Below are 15,000 nucleotides of genomic sequence, written 5' to 3'. Positions count from 1 at the left end.
TGTGTGTGTTTGTGTGTGTGTAAATATATTTATATGTATATATTCACATATGTATAAATATAAATATATTTATTTTTATTTATATTAATGTGTATATTTGCATAACCCTAACCCATATTTATATATAATACATCCGATTTATTAATAATAATAATATTAATAATCGATCATTAGATTTTAGATCACATAACAGTTTATATGTTTCACACACACACCGACACACACACACACACACACAGTAGAAACCTCGGCTGACCTGTAGTGTCTTCAAACTCTTACACCACAGCGCTATCAAGTGGATGAACGTGGTACTGCAGCTCATTTCACTAATTTCAAATTAAAAGTCTTTTTCCGTTCAGTTTCAGACACATTTCAAATCATTTCTATTTTATTTTGCATCACAAATGTTTTTCTTTTATTGTGAAATCGTTCCATGTCAAAACAAACACTTTCACACAGTTAACCTGATGCTGCTCTACTGACACAAGTACATGCTCAGGTACTGACACAAGTACTGACACAGGTACTGACACAAGTACTGACACAAGTACAGGTACTGACACAAGTACAAGTACTGACACAAGTACACGCTCAGGTACTGACACAAGTACTGACTCAGGTACTGACACAGGTACTGATACAAGTACTGACACAAGTACAAGTACAGGTACTGACACAAGTACTGACACAAGTACAAGTACAGGTACTGACACAAGTACTGACACAAGTACAGGTACTGACACATGTACAAGTACTGACACAAGTACAGGTACTGACACAAGTACAAGTACTGACACAAGTACTTGCTCAGGTACTGACACAAGTACTGACTCAGGTACTGACACAGGTACTGATACAAGTACTGACACAAGTACTGACACAAGTACAAGTACAGGTACTGACACAAGTACTGACACAAGTACAGGTACTGACACAAGTACTGACACAAGTACACGCTCAGGTACTGACACAAGTACTGACTCAGGTACTGACACAAGTACTGACACATGTACTGACTCAGACAGTCACAGACTGAAATGTCCTCAGTGAGTAGTGATGTACTGACTCCGCCCCCTTGCGTCCTCAGCCTGGCGTGGTGTGAGTATGTTTTTCTGATCAGTGATGATGTCATAGATCAATAATCTTTGTCTTCATCAGATTCGTGTGTGATCAGCGTGAACAGAAACATCGTTAGAAACATCGTTAGAAACATCGTTGGAAACATCGTTAGAAACATCGTTAGAAACATGGTTCACCCACAGATCAAACTGACGGTGACTCGTGTGGACGAGGATCAGTCGTATCCTGACCATCACGACAGGTTTGACCACTGACCTCAGCTGATCTGCAGAGACGCTCTGATTGGCTGCTGGTTCTGGGAGGTGAAGCGGTGATAAGGTCTACGTGTCTGTGAGCTACAGTGAGGTGGTAACATCTGCTCTGACGGCCATTTCTACGTCTACCACAACAACACTCACACACCCATCAGCTCGGCTCAGGTGTCACAGAGTGGGCGTGTACTTAACTGTCCACAGGGGGCGCTGTCCTTCTACCAGGTGTCTCCCACTGAGCTGCTCCACCTTCAGGAGGGTTTGCAGCGTGGTGGGCGGGGTCTTCAGTGTCACTGTAGCACAGACAGAAACAGGCCCCGCCCCCTTCAGATGGTGTGGAGAAAGAGACGGGACAGACAGGTGATGGGGCGGAGCCTCTGAGGGGGGCGGGGTTTAAACAAACAGCTCAGTGGGTTTTTTCTACATCTTTGTTTTTATTCTTTTGTTTTTGTCGTTACATTTTTTACAGTTTTTTTTACTGGTGAATGAGCAGAGCTGTAGTGACACACAGTCACCACCAGAGGGAAGCACGCACACACACATACACACACACACACAAAAGGCTGAGCCCTGGAACAAACGTGTCCTCCGTCATTATTTTAAGTGTCAAACACCACAAGGGGGCGCTCTGTATGGAGTTTGTTGTTAATTATTCTGCGAGGTCTTTACTGCCACCTGCAGGTGAAAGCACCACACACACACACAATGACTGTGATTGATTAATCTGATCTGGATCAATAAACACGTTACTGAAAGAAAAATAAATAAAAACATTTTCAATCAGAAACATTTGAATTCAGGGGCTTTTACTTTGAAAAGACTCGGGTTTGCATAGATTTGCATTGACAGCAGGAAGTGAGGACAATGACTGTCCTCTGAAAACCAGCTGATGATGAAGTGATGAAACTTCCTGTCTTCACTTCCTGTTTCCTGTTTCTCTTTGGTTCAACGTTTACAAAATAAAGAAAAAACTTTCACTAAACAGTATTTTTGACCCTTGACCTTTGACCTTGCGTAACCACGGTGACATCATCAGTTCCCACAGCCGATCTCCTCCTTGTAGCGGGTCGTTAGCGTGTTAGCTTTCCGCGTCAGTTTGGACAGAACCGCGTGGAGTCCCTGCAGGTGGACGTGAAACTGCTTCTCCAGGTCTTCGTCCTCCGCGGCTGCCGCCACGCCCACACTGTCCATGCCCCGCCCCTCACCCGGGACCACGCCCACACTGTCCCTGCCCCGCCCCTCACCCGGGACCACGCCCCACTCGATGTCGTTGCGTATGGACTTGAGCAGAACGTACGAACTGTACATGTCCTGGTCCAAGTACGCTGCGGCGGCGCTAGCGGTCCTCGCCGCGCTGACGTCGCCGCGGTGGTCCAGCGGGGCGGCGGCGGCGGCGCGGTGGTCCAGCGGGACGTCCCGCAGCAGACTGGGAACCATCACCGTCTGGTCCATGTTGTTGACGGCGCCGATGAAGCGGTTCATGGTGTTGAGGAGCGAGTTCTTCTGCTCGTACGAGTCCAGGATCTGCATCGCGGCTGCGCTAAGCTAACCTCGGCTCAGACTTAGAGCGCTAATGCTCTTTGGGGGATTATGATGCTAGGACAGGGTCTTAACCGGGTCTTAACCGGGTCCTGATCCCAGTCTGGAGCAGACGACTCACCAGGTGTCCCTGCACCGAGGGTTTGACCACGGAGCTGCAACAAGAGCATAGTTAGCTGTTAGCAACACAATGCTAATGCTCGCTCTCTCTCACACACACACACACACACACACATTACATTGACTTACATTCATTTCCTGGAGACTTAACCTCTAACCTTAACCTAATCCTAATCCTAATCTGACTCTAACCTTCAAACATGTTCACCTTAAAATCTAGAGAGGACGAGTTCTCATCATGAGGCTGAGGGTTAGAGGTCCTCACAACACCAGTAATACACACACACACACACACGCACACGCACACGCACAGACAGACGCGCACATACAGACACACACACACACACACACACACACACACACGGTACTTGCTGTTAGCATCTCGCTGTGACAGCAGTAGCTGCTAAAGCTAAATGCTAACGAGGCGTTAGTTTCCGTTAATTCGTCTGAAGCATCGTTCCATTATCGGACACAACGCGTTAAATCTGCATGAAAACGTGTTTGTTTGTTTGTTCTTGAATAAACAAACACGAGAGCTTTGTTTGTTTGTTGATTTTAGATGAAAACTAAACACAAACAAAAACCTTTGATTGACATCAACAAAGACGAGTCTACTTACGGTGTCCGATTATGGAAGCAGCCGTTCAGGGTTTAAGCCGCTTGCAGCAGCGGTTCTCCGGCTTCAACCCGGAGGCTTTCACGGTCTCTGCCCCCGGTCTCTCGGTCTCCTCTCGGTCTCCTCTCGGTCTCTCGGTCTCCTCTCGGTCTCTCGGTCTCCTCTCGGTCTCCTCTCGGTCTCCTCTCGGTCTCCTCTCGGTCTCCTCTCGGTTCTCCGCCCTGCTCCGGTGCTCGGAGGCCGCGGTAGAGTCACCTCGTGTCCGCTGCGGAGCTCCGTTCCTCCGCCGTTAAACACGGAAGTTCTCCGGGAGACGATGATGTTTGTGTCCGCAGCAACAAGCAGAGGGGGCGGGGCCAAACCTCCAGACAGCCAATCATAGCCACAGACCGTCTGTGACGTCACTGGTGACGTTAAAAAGCTTTGATAAAAGACATTCTTCTTGTTTATTTTATTTTATGAGTTTTTATTGTTTTTATTGTTTTTATTTTTGTTCTCTTTTATTTTAAAGTGGTTTATAAATAAAGTTTGATTTGACAATGAAATCACAGACCACGCCTCCTTCTCACTTTGTTTTATTGTATCAGGTCAGTGACTGCAGCTGTTGTCATGGTAACACATCAAAAACAACAGGAACACACAGCACGTGGTCTGGATCAGCGCCCCCTGGTGGTGAGAGGAAAAAAGACGTGAGAGAAAAAACCACAAAGACGACGAAGAAAAGCACGAGAAAAGATTTTTACCTTTTACACCATTTCATATGTGTGAGACGTGATGAGACGAGACAGACAACACGCCAGGGACACGCCCAGCAGCTGTGAGACAGGTGAGAGAGAGACAGGTGAGAGACATGTGAGACAGGTGAGACATGAGAGACATGTGAGACAGGTGAGACATGCGAGACATGAGAGACATGTGAGACATGTGAGACATGTGAGACAGGTGAGAAACAGTCACATGACGTCACCTGAGAGAAAGCGACTCCAAAGGTGATTCCTGCGATGATTCCCACGTTTGTCTCTATGAACGACGTCACCAGTTCATAACAGCCCTGAACATGAATACATTCAATCATAACAGCCCTGAACATGAATACATTAAATCATAACAGCCCTGAACATGAATACATTCAATCATAACAGCCCTGAACATGAATACATTAAATCATAACAGCCCTGAACATGAATACATTCAATCATAACAGCCCTGAACATGAATACATTCAATCATAACAGCCCTGAACATGAATACATTCAATCATAACAGCCCTGAACATGAATACATTCAATCATAACAGCCCTGAACATGAATACATTCAATCATAACAGCCCTGAACATGAATTCATTCAATCATAACAGCCCTGAACATGAATACATTCATTCATTCATAAAAACTATTTATGGCACAATTTTGTCTGAGAATTACAACTTTCACTGTGTGTGTGTGTGTGTCACCTGTGTGTAGACCTTGTGTGTGTGTGTGTCACCTGTGTGTAGACCTTGTGTGTGTGTGTGTGTCTCACCTGTGTGTAGACCTTGTGTGTGTGTGTCTCACCTGTGTGTAGACCTTGTGTGTGTGTGTGTCTCACCTGTGTGTAGACCTTGTGTGTGTGTGTCTCACCTGTGTGTAGACCTTGTGTGTGTGTGTCTCACCTGTGTGTAGACCTTGTGTGCGACCACACTTGTGTTCCTCAGGTCACTTCCTGTACAGTCAGACAAAGTGATGCAGCAGCTCGATGGAATCCCTGAGGCGTGAAAATACACACTCCTGAACCAGGAAGTGTAGTTATACACACCACAGCAGTGCAGCTACACACACACACACACACACACACACACACACACACACACAGAGTGATGAGTAATGTGATCATGTACACACACAGACACACACAGTTACACACACACTAATGAACAGACACTGACTCGACGCTGAACTCCGTCCACAGACAAACTGAGATCATCACGACCATCGTAGTTTATGACGGCGTCAGTGAAGGTGGTGAGGAAGGTTCCTTTGATCTGCACACACACACACACACACACACACACACACAGAGAGAGACACACACACACACACACACACACACACACACACACACACACACACACACACACACACACACACACACACACACACACACACACACACACACACACACACACACACACACACACACACACACACACACAGAGAGAGAGAGAGAGAGAGACACACACACACACACAGACACACACACACAGAGACACACATACACACACACACACACACACACACACTTCATTAACGTGTATGTTAATATTTTTAATATATAATAATATTATTTTTTTCGTAACCTTTTCTTCGTACAAACCTCGTGACGAAAGATGAATCCTGAGATTCCAGCGATGAGTTCAGTCATGAAGACGAGACACAGAGCAGCAGCGTACTGAGGTCAGAGGTCAGAGGTCAGAGGTCATCACTAACACTAACACAGTATTAAAGGAACAGAAAGCCTTCACACACCAGCCTCAGCATCCATGGGCGCCCCCTGCAGGCGGCAAAGCAGCCGAACAGCCCGAACAGAACCACAGCAGCACCAGTGCCACTGAGCACGTACGGAGCGTTAGAGGGGGCGCTAGAGAGCAACAACATGTACGGAGCCAACATGAACCTCCACCACAGACCCACCACCAACAGAAGCACACCTGTCACCTGAGGGGGAGGAGCCACAGGTCAGCCAATCACAGCTCAGTCTGTGTGTGTCTGTGTGTGTGTGTGTGTGTGTGTGTGTGTGTGTGTGTGTGTGTGTGTGTGTGTGTGTGTGTGTCTGTGTGTGTGTGTGTGTGTGCGTGTCTGTGTGTGTGTGTGTGTGCGTGTCTGTGTGTGTGTGTCTGTGTGTGTGTGTTGTGTGTGTGTGTGTGAGTGTGTGTGTGTGTGTTGTGTGTGTGTGTGTGAGTGTGTGTGTGTGTGTGTGTGTGTGTGTGTGTGTTCAGCATCACATGACTGTAATGAGTTCTCGTCTCAGTGACAAAGTGAAGTTGAGACGAGAAGAAAACGACAGAGAAAGAAAAGAAAGATTTAAAAACAAACATCAATATAAACAAAATAAAAACATCAAACTAAAATAAATAAAGTTTAAATTTAAATAAAGTTTAAATTTAAATAAAGTTTCAGTTTCTTACCCAGAAAATAAAGGAGTAAAACAGGAGCAGAGTCTTCACACAGAACATCACAGGTTTGGTCTCCATACGTCTGTGAGCCATAGTCCTGGTCCTGGTCCTCAACCCCGTCTACAGTCTACAGTCTAAGTCCTGGTCCTGGTCCTGGTCCTCAGCCACGTCTACAGTCTACAGTCTAAGTCCTGGTCCTGGTCCTGGTCCTCAGCCACGTCTACAGTCTAAGTCCTGGTCCTCAACCACAGAGAGACTCCACACTCTGGTCCTCAGTGTCCTCTGGTCTGTGGACGTCACACTCGTCCTCTGAAGGACAGTTCAGTCGTCGTCATGGAGACAAAACTGACACAAGACTGTGAAGATCTGAGTCTCAGGTTAGTGTGAAGAGGAGCATCAAGAGGGGGACACTACTGTGACATCATCATCATCTTCATCATCTTCATCTATATCATCATCATCATCATCTTCATCATCATCATCATCATCTTCATCATCATCATCATCTTCATCATCATCATCATCATCACCATCACCATCATCATCATCATCATCTTCATCTATATCATCATCATCATCATCTTCATCATCATCATCATCATCTTCATCATCATCATCATCTTCATCATCATCATCACCATCACCATCACCATCACCATCATCATCTTCATCATCTTCATCTATATCATCATCATCATCATCTTCATCATCATCTTCATCATCATCATCATCTTCATCATCATCATCACCATCACCATCACCATCATCATCATCATCATCTTCATCTATATCATCATCATCTTCATCATCATCATCATCTTCATCATCATCATCACCATCACCATCACCATCATCATCATCATCATCTTCATCTATATCATCATCATTTTCATCATCATCATCATCATCATCATCATCATCATCATCATCATCTTCATCATCATCATCATCATCATCATCATCATCATCATCTTCATCATCATCATCACCATCATCATCATCATCACAGTAAACTGATCTCAGTTCAAATCTTTTATTTCAAATGTTTAAACATTTACAATAATTATAATAAAACTCTTCTTCGTCACAAACAGGAAGTGATGAAGATGAGCGTCGTTCCTTTGATCATCAGTGCTCTCTCTCTCTCTCTCTCTGGGCGATCGACCTACACTTGCACAGACCACGGTGTGAAGGACCCGGGTTCTGCAGGCGCTGAACACTGAGAACACAACAGACACGCCCCCTGGTGTCAGTACACAACATAGACCACGCCCCCTGGTGTCAGTACAGAACATAGGCCACGCCCCCTGGTGTCAGTACAGAACATAGACCACGCCCCCTGGTGTCTGACCCTCTGTGTAGCTGGTTATAAAATATATAATAGGTCATTGTCCCTGCCCCCTGGTGGCTATTTTACAGATTACAGATTACAGGCCCCGCCCCCTGTTTGTGTTCAGCTGGGTTTTTCATACCAGTTTGGTGAAGTGGTCGCTGCAGGCGTTGCGGATCCTCTCGGAGGAGGCGGGGCTGTCCAGCCTGAACGGTCCACTCATACCTGACTCCGCCCGGGCAGCTGTGATGGCGTCTTTGATGGCGTAGAAAACCGATGAAGCTAAGAAAAGTGGCGGCTCGCCCACCGCCTGGAATAGAGAATGTTAGATGAAGTTGTTTCTTCAGAAAAGTGAACGTGAAGTGGTCGAAGGATTTAAGGGTCTAAAGGTCTAAGGGTCTAAGGGTCTAAGGTCTTAAGGTCTTAAGGTCTAAAGGTCTAAGGTCTAAAGGTCTAAGGTCTAATGGTCTGAGGTGTAACGGTCTAAGGTCTAAAGGTCTGAGGTCTAAGGTCTAAAGGTCTAAGGGTCTAAGGGTCTAAGGTCTTAAGGTCTAAAGGTCTAAAGGTCTAAGGTCTAAAGGTCTAATGGTCTGAGGTGTAACGGTCTAAGGTCTAAAGGTCTGAGGTCTAAGGTCTAAAGGTCTGAGGTCTAAAGGTCTAAGGGTCTAAGGCAGGGGTCTAAGGCAGGGGTCTGCAACCTGCGGCTCTAGAGCCACATGTGGCTCTTCAGCCACTCTGCAGTGGCTCCTTGTAGCTTTAGAGATCAAGGCGACAAATAAAAGTGTTTTAATATCTTGTGCAACATCCAATGTCGACGTAAAATGCAATATTCAGTACGTTTGGATGTGTCCTGTCCATCTTTGGATCCACATACCGTTTTTCTTGAGCACGAACAACATACAATCCAAATATTTGCTTCATTTATTTCAAAGTGGGTTCATTTTAATTTCTTTAATTTGCCACAAACAATGAAACAATGGAAGAACCAGGTCTACGGGGTCTAGAGGTTGGATATAAACTGAACATGTTGTAGTTCTTAAATGTCATAAATGAAAGAGACAATTACTATTGTATATAGTTTGTCTGTATAAAAACCTTTATATGTGTTATTATCTTCATCTTGTGGGTTTTTTTGCGGCTCCAAATGAATTTTTGGGTGGAGAGACGACAAAAATGGCTCTTTTCATCCTAAAGGTTGCAGACCCCTGGTCTAAGGTCTAAGGGTCTAAGGTCTAAAGGTCTAAGGGTCTAAGGTCTAAGGTCTAAGGTCTAAGGTCTAAGCGTCTAAGGTCTAAGCGTCTAAGCGTCTAAGGTCTAAAGTCTAAAGTCTAAAGTCTAAAAGTCTTAGGTCTGAGGTCTAAAGTCTAAGGTCTAAGGGTCTAAGGTCTGAGGTCTGAGGTCTAAAGGTCTAAGGTCTAAAGGTCTAAAGGTCTGAGGTCTAAAGTCTAAGGTCTAAAGGTCTAAGGTCTCAGGTCTCAGGTCTCAGGTCTCAGGTCTGAGGTCTGAGGTCTAAGGTCTGAGGTCTAAGGTCTCAGGTCTCAGGTCTCAGGTCTCAGGTCTGAGGGTCTACGGTCTGAGGTCTAAAGGTCTCAGGTCTAAGGTCTGAGGGTCTGAGGTCTAAAGGTCTCAGGTCTAAGGTCTCAGGTCTAAGGTCTCAGGTCTGAGGTCTCAGGTCTAAGGTCTAAGGTCTGACCTTGGAGGCAAAGATGGCCTTGTGGTTTGGTGCGTCCCGCAGCAGAGAGACGGTCAGGTGGGTTGGAATGTCCCCGAAGGCCGGGATCTTATAAGAACCTGGACCTCGAGTCAGGAGAACACCACGAGGTGAGTAGTGAAGCTGCTCCAGGGTGAAGAGACCCAGACCCTGTATGAAGGCCCCCTCCACCTGCAGAGACACCAGGACGTCTTCACCTGAACCAACTCAACGTGACCTTTGACCCGCTCCACTCACCTGTCCGATGTCTATCGCTGGGTTGAGGCTGTGACCGACGTCCATCACGATGGTGCTGCTCAGGTTCTGTCATAAACAAACAGGAAGTGTAAACAGCGGTGGAGCTAACACTGCCCCCCTGTGGAAGAACGTTGTTGGTGCAGACCTTGTGAGTGCCGGTGAGGCAGTCGATCTCCACCTCTGAACACGCAACTCCGTAAGTGAAGTAGTGAAACGCTCGGCCTGAGTTTGACTGAAAGTCGTAACCGAGGTCTGGAGTCCTGAGAGCAAACAGAATCCAGACTAAAGGCTTAGGTTCAGGTTCAGGTTCAGGTTCAGATTAGGATTAGGATTGACTGGACTCACCTGTAGAACCCGTTTGCACTCAGGTTGACCCGGTCCAGGTACGCCGCTTTCACCTGCACAGAAACAACGTTGATGTCATTTGTTTTTCTGAGAAAAACAGTAGAAAGGTTCTTGGTGCTGCTGCTCACCCACGCCTCCCATGATGCTTTGGGGTTCTGGGTCTTGTACGGCTGCAGGCGCTTCAGGAGGACCTCGCAGGCGTTCTTCACAGCAGCACCGTTGAGGTCAGAGGAGGCGGAGGCCGCGGTGGGGCTGGTGTTGGGGACGGTGTTAGTGCTGGTTTCTGAGATGTGGATCTTTGAAAAAGGGATTCCCAGAACTCTGCTCGCAACCTGGACCCAAAACCACATCAGTGATCATTTGAAAACTATGGGAGATGAATTGGCAGCAAAAAGATGAGAAGATGAGTTCTGACCTGGACCATCTTGGTGTGGAGGCCTTGGCCCATCTCTGTCCCACCATGAGTCAACAGGACTGAACCATCTGTGTAGATGTGGACCAGAGCTCCGGCCTGAAGAACAACACAATCTGGAATGATCCAAAACCCTGAATTCATGGAAACCTTTCAAGTATCGTTTAGTTCTGTCTGTTCTGACCTGGTTGAGAAAAGCAGTCGTGAAGCTGATACCGAACTTTGTGGGAATGATGGCAAGACCTCGTTTGGTCCATCGGTTCAGTCTGAGACGAGACGAGGAGACAAAAGTTATTAGTGTTGTTGAACGTCCAGAACCTTCAGAACCTTCAGGTCTTACCTGTTGTAGAGGTCTACAGCAGCTCTGCGTTGGTCGTATCCAGACCGTGACAGACACTCATCCCAGCAGCGTTCCACGGTCACATTCTCCACGATCTGGTTGTACGGCGTCGACTCACCTTCTACGTACAGGTTCAACCGACGCACCTTCAGGGAAACATCTTTGAAAGTCAGGATGAGCTCGTTCTTCTGAACGTTTCACGATGGTTTGCTGATTTTCCACAAACCTCCTGAGCTGATTTCCCCAGAGTCAGAGCCACGTCGCTCATCCAGCTCTCGGCGACCATCATGCCCTGAGGTCCACCGAAGCCTCTGAAGGCCGTGTTGGACGGCAGGTTGGTGCGGCACAGGAACCCTCGGCCTCGGACGTTGGCCACGCTGTACGAGTTCTCCATGTGGAACAGAGCGCGATCCATGACCTGGAAGCACAAAGGACAACGTCAGCATTTCATCTGCGTACGCTGTGATCGGGAAACAAACAAAAACCCACGCTCACCGACAGAGACAGATCCCTGGAGTTCCCGGCGTTACTGTAGTACGACACGTCCAGAGCCACGACCTTCCCACTGTCCAGGAACCCGACCTGGAGACACGTGAGAGGACAAACACTCGAGACCTCGTCCAACCAAAGACTGTTCCTGTCCTCTCCAGGAGGGGGCGCCGCCCTACCTTGTATTTCCCGTAGAAGGGGTGTCGTCCTCCGGTGATGAGCATGTCCTCGTCTCTGTCCAGCATACACCTGACCGGCCTCTTCAGCCTGAACACACACAACACGTCAGAACGTCTCTGAAGACACTTTGTCTTGGTGTGAAACACACAAGTGATTGACAGACGTACTTATTTGCTGCCACGGCAACCGCGCAGGACAAGATGGTGGTTCTGCTCTCCTTCCCCCCGAAGCCTCCGCCCATCCTCTTCACCCGGACAACCACCCTGTTAGCGGGGACGCCCAGAGCCTTCGCCACCAGGGTCTGACGGACAGAGGACACTTGATCGTCACCGCTCTAGCGCCACCGCTGGGTGACCGTAGCATTAGCAGAGCGTTTCCTTAGCATTAGCCTTACCTGTGTTTTATTAGCAGCCTGCGTGGAGACAAACAGCTCCATCTCACCGTCTTCTCCTCGGGGAATGGCCAGAGTCACGTTTGTCTCCAGGTAGAAATGTTCTTGACCTCCGAGGTGGATCTCACCTGTCAATCAAACCATCAGACATCAACATGTGATCGGCTGTGATTGGTCAGTGTCTCAGACGGACAGTCGTACCCTCCAGGATGTGATCTGCCTGTTTAAACCCCGCCTCCAGGTCTCCCCTCTGGAGGGTTCTGATTGGCTGATAGAAGGACTGAGCAGCGATAGCCTCCTGGATGCTAACGATGGGTTCCAGCTCTTCATACTGGATCTTCACGGCTTTGGAGGCTCTTTGTGCGTGAAGTTGTGTGTCTGCGACCACAGCACCGATGATGTGACCCACACATGTCACCTGGAGAGGGGGGGGGGGGGGCGGAGTCAATCACCTGAACCTAACACTGACATCTTCTGATTGGTGGATAAAGACAACGAGACGACACCTGACGCTCAGCGAAGACGCTCTCATCGCTCTCGATCGCTCCGGTGATGTTTGACCCCGGAACATCGTCAGCAAACACACAACACACAACACCAGGTAAACACAACGCTGAGGAGGGATCTATGGACCTGAAACACACACACACACAGGTGAGACACACACACACACACACACACACACACACAGGTGAGACACACACACACAGGTGAGACACACACACACACACAGGTGAGACACACACACACAGGTGAGACACACACACACACACACATACAGGTGAGACACACACACACACAGGTGAGACACACACACACACACACACAGGTGAGACACACACAGGAGAGACACACAACACACAGGTGAGACACACAACACACAGGTGAGACACACACACACACACACACACACACACACAGGTGAGACACACACACACACACACACAGGTGAGACACACACACACACAGGTGAGACACACACACACACACAGGTGAGACACACAACACACACAGGTGAGAGACACACACACACAGGTGTGGTTGTGCAGGTGAACAGTGTGTTACTGACGTAAAGTTCTTACGTGATGTTAGCGTTAGCTTTGCTGCTGGTGATTAGCGACAGGTAAAGCTCGTTCTCGTACATCGGCAGATCGTCGCAGTAAACCGCCTCACCTGTCGCCTGCTTCATGGCGGCCAGGTGCATCATGGGACGACCCACCACGTCGTCCCCGCTCTGCCCCTCTGGCACCGCCTGGAGGACAACGTCAGAATTACAGTGAACACAGTGACATTTGTACGTAAAGTGTCTTTGAATGTGGGCGTGTCCAGAGCTGACGTACCTGGTAGATCTGAACACTAGAGGGCGTCTGTGGGCGGTAAACGTGAGTGGCACTCAGACAATCTGAGGGAACCTGGTCCACACTCACATCCTGACACACACACACACACACACACAGAAGGATGAGGGTAATCCAGATTAGCCCTGAGACTAGACTTCAGATTAGACCTGAGATTAGACCTCAGATGAACTCACCTGCTCTCTGAGCTTCTGCAGAACCGTCAGGTAGAACTTGTAGAACAGACTCAGGGTCAGAGTTCGTCTGTAGGTCACCATGCCACCAGGCACCGAGGGCTCAAGGGTCATCTCCTCAGCCAATGAGGAGCAGGCCTCCTGCAGAAGCTCCTCCTCCCAACGTCTGCATGACATCAGAGACGTAAACTTAGCTTAGCATTAGCCCTAGGAAAGTCGCAGCCAGATGTGTGTGTGTGTGTGTTACCTTCCCAGCAGTGTGTTCATGGTCCTCTTGGCGAGCACCGTGGTCGCCGCCATGCCGCCGTAGCTCAGCCTCAGGTCCTGGACCACGTTGGTTCCCGGAGTGAAGGTGACGCTCATCGCCGCGGTAACGATGCTGATGTCGTCCTCGCGGCGAGGCGACTGTTTGAAGGCCGAGACGAACTGAGTCTGAGGCGGGAAAAGACATAGTCATCGTGGTTGCTAGGTTACACACAGTGGTTGCTAGGTTACACACAGTGGTTGCTAGGTTACACACAGTGGTTGCTAGGTTACACACAGTGGTTGCTAGGTTACACACACCAGTAGAGGTTGCCACGGTGATGGTTTACCTTCTGACTGTACGGGATCTCTATAGAGACCAGGACCTCTTGTGGTCTCAGAACAGTCCTCCTGTAACCAGTGAAGAAACCGTCGTCCATTCGAACCACACGACTGCCGTCTAACACACACACACACACACACACACACGTAAATCAAGTCTGTATAAAAGTGGACACTAGAGGGCGCTGTTTAGAAGCTCTTACCTTTGTCCATCAGGGTGAGTTTGCAGCCTGTCGCCATGAAAACAGGGTTCAGGTCTGATATGGGACTGGCCGTCATGATGTTTCCACCAACAGCCTGAGGACACGACAACAACACATGATCACATGATCACATGATCACATGATCACATGATCACAGGTCACATGATCACATGATCACATGATCACAGGTCACATGATCACATGATCACATGATCACAGGTCACATGATCACGTGATCACATGATCACACGATCACAGGTCACATGATCACGTGATCACATGATCACATGATCACAGGTCACACGATCACACGATCACAGGTCACATGATCACATGATCACACGATCACAGGTCACATGATCACATGATCACATGATCACAGGTCACATGATCACATGATCACATGATCACAGGTCACATGATCACATGATCACAGGTCACATGATCACATGATCACATGATCACACGATCACAGGTCACATGATCA

The 15,000-nt window shown here is 48.0% G+C and overlaps 3 protein-coding genes across 3 annotated transcripts in view; all 3 read right to left on the bottom strand.

Annotated features, from left to right (window-relative positions):
* Positions 1–1,854: 1,854 nt before the first annotated feature.
* On the bottom strand, positions 1,855–3,856 carry LOC310942921 (mid1-interacting protein 1-B-like). Its single transcript, XM_083908390.1, has 2 exons — positions 3,610–3,856; positions 1,855–3,025 (listed from the first exon to the last, which is right to left on the bottom strand). Exon 2 carries the CDS (start codon positions 2,859–2,861, stop codon positions 2,364–2,366), a length of 498 nt encoding a protein of 165 aa, XP_083764516.1. The 5' UTR covers positions 2,862–3,025; positions 3,610–3,856; the 3' UTR covers positions 1,855–2,363.
* A 496-nt stretch (positions 3,857–4,352) lies between these two features.
* On the bottom strand, positions 4,353–6,852 carry LOC310942920 (tetraspanin-7-like; the record flags this gene model as incomplete). Its single annotated transcript, XM_083908389.1, has 7 exons — positions 4,353–4,421; positions 4,574–4,657; positions 5,260–5,415; positions 5,533–5,628; positions 5,961–6,035; positions 6,113–6,301; positions 6,772–6,852. The coding sequence occupies 7 exons, from the start codon at positions 6,850–6,852 to the stop codon at positions 4,353–4,355; spliced, it is 750 nt and encodes a 249-aa protein (XP_083764515.1).
* A 1,072-nt stretch (positions 6,853–7,924) lies between these two features.
* Positions 7,925–15,000, bottom strand: part of xdh (xanthine dehydrogenase) — a gene marked incomplete at both ends in the record, with an annotated part of 13,547 nt that continues 6,471 nt past the window's right edge. Inside the window, 23 exons of the mRNA XM_083908766.1 lie at positions 7,925–7,978; positions 8,232–8,399; positions 9,783–9,971; positions 10,038–10,103; positions 10,183–10,297; positions 10,383–10,435; positions 10,511–10,714; positions 10,798–10,893; positions 10,979–11,060; positions 11,135–11,280; positions 11,361–11,552; positions 11,630–11,716; positions 11,803–11,890; positions 11,971–12,104; positions 12,198–12,322; positions 12,396–12,612; positions 12,701–12,827; positions 13,277–13,446; positions 13,535–13,624; positions 13,729–13,891; positions 13,973–14,157; positions 14,319–14,428; positions 14,514–14,607. Of these exons, the coding sequence (XP_083764892.1) occupies positions 7,925–7,978; positions 8,232–8,399; positions 9,783–9,971; positions 10,038–10,103; positions 10,183–10,297; positions 10,383–10,435; positions 10,511–10,714; positions 10,798–10,893; positions 10,979–11,060; positions 11,135–11,280; positions 11,361–11,552; positions 11,630–11,716; positions 11,803–11,890; positions 11,971–12,104; positions 12,198–12,322; positions 12,396–12,612; positions 12,701–12,827; positions 13,277–13,446; positions 13,535–13,624; positions 13,729–13,891; positions 13,973–14,157; positions 14,319–14,428; positions 14,514–14,607 (2,955 nt within the window). The remainder of the gene's footprint in view (positions 7,979–8,231; positions 8,400–9,782; positions 9,972–10,037; positions 10,104–10,182; positions 10,298–10,382; positions 10,436–10,510; positions 10,715–10,797; positions 10,894–10,978; positions 11,061–11,134; positions 11,281–11,360; positions 11,553–11,629; positions 11,717–11,802; positions 11,891–11,970; positions 12,105–12,197; positions 12,323–12,395; positions 12,613–12,700; positions 12,828–13,276; positions 13,447–13,534; positions 13,625–13,728; positions 13,892–13,972; positions 14,158–14,318; positions 14,429–14,513; positions 14,608–15,000) is intronic.

Source organism: Microchirus variegatus (genome assembly GCF_963457635.1).
Source record: "Microchirus variegatus genome assembly, chromosome: 22".
NCBI classification, from domain to species: Eukaryota; Metazoa; Chordata; class Actinopteri; order Pleuronectiformes; family Soleidae; genus Microchirus; species Microchirus variegatus.
The sequence above is the reverse complement of the archived record's forward strand: the minus strand, read 5'-3'. Positions and strand labels throughout refer to the sequence as shown.

Excerpts from the sequence above, each read along its gene's own strand:
- LOC310942921 (XM_083908390.1), bottom strand. The coding sequence starts at position 2,861 with ATGCAGATCCTGGACTCGTACGAGCAGAAGAACTCGCTCCTCAACACC.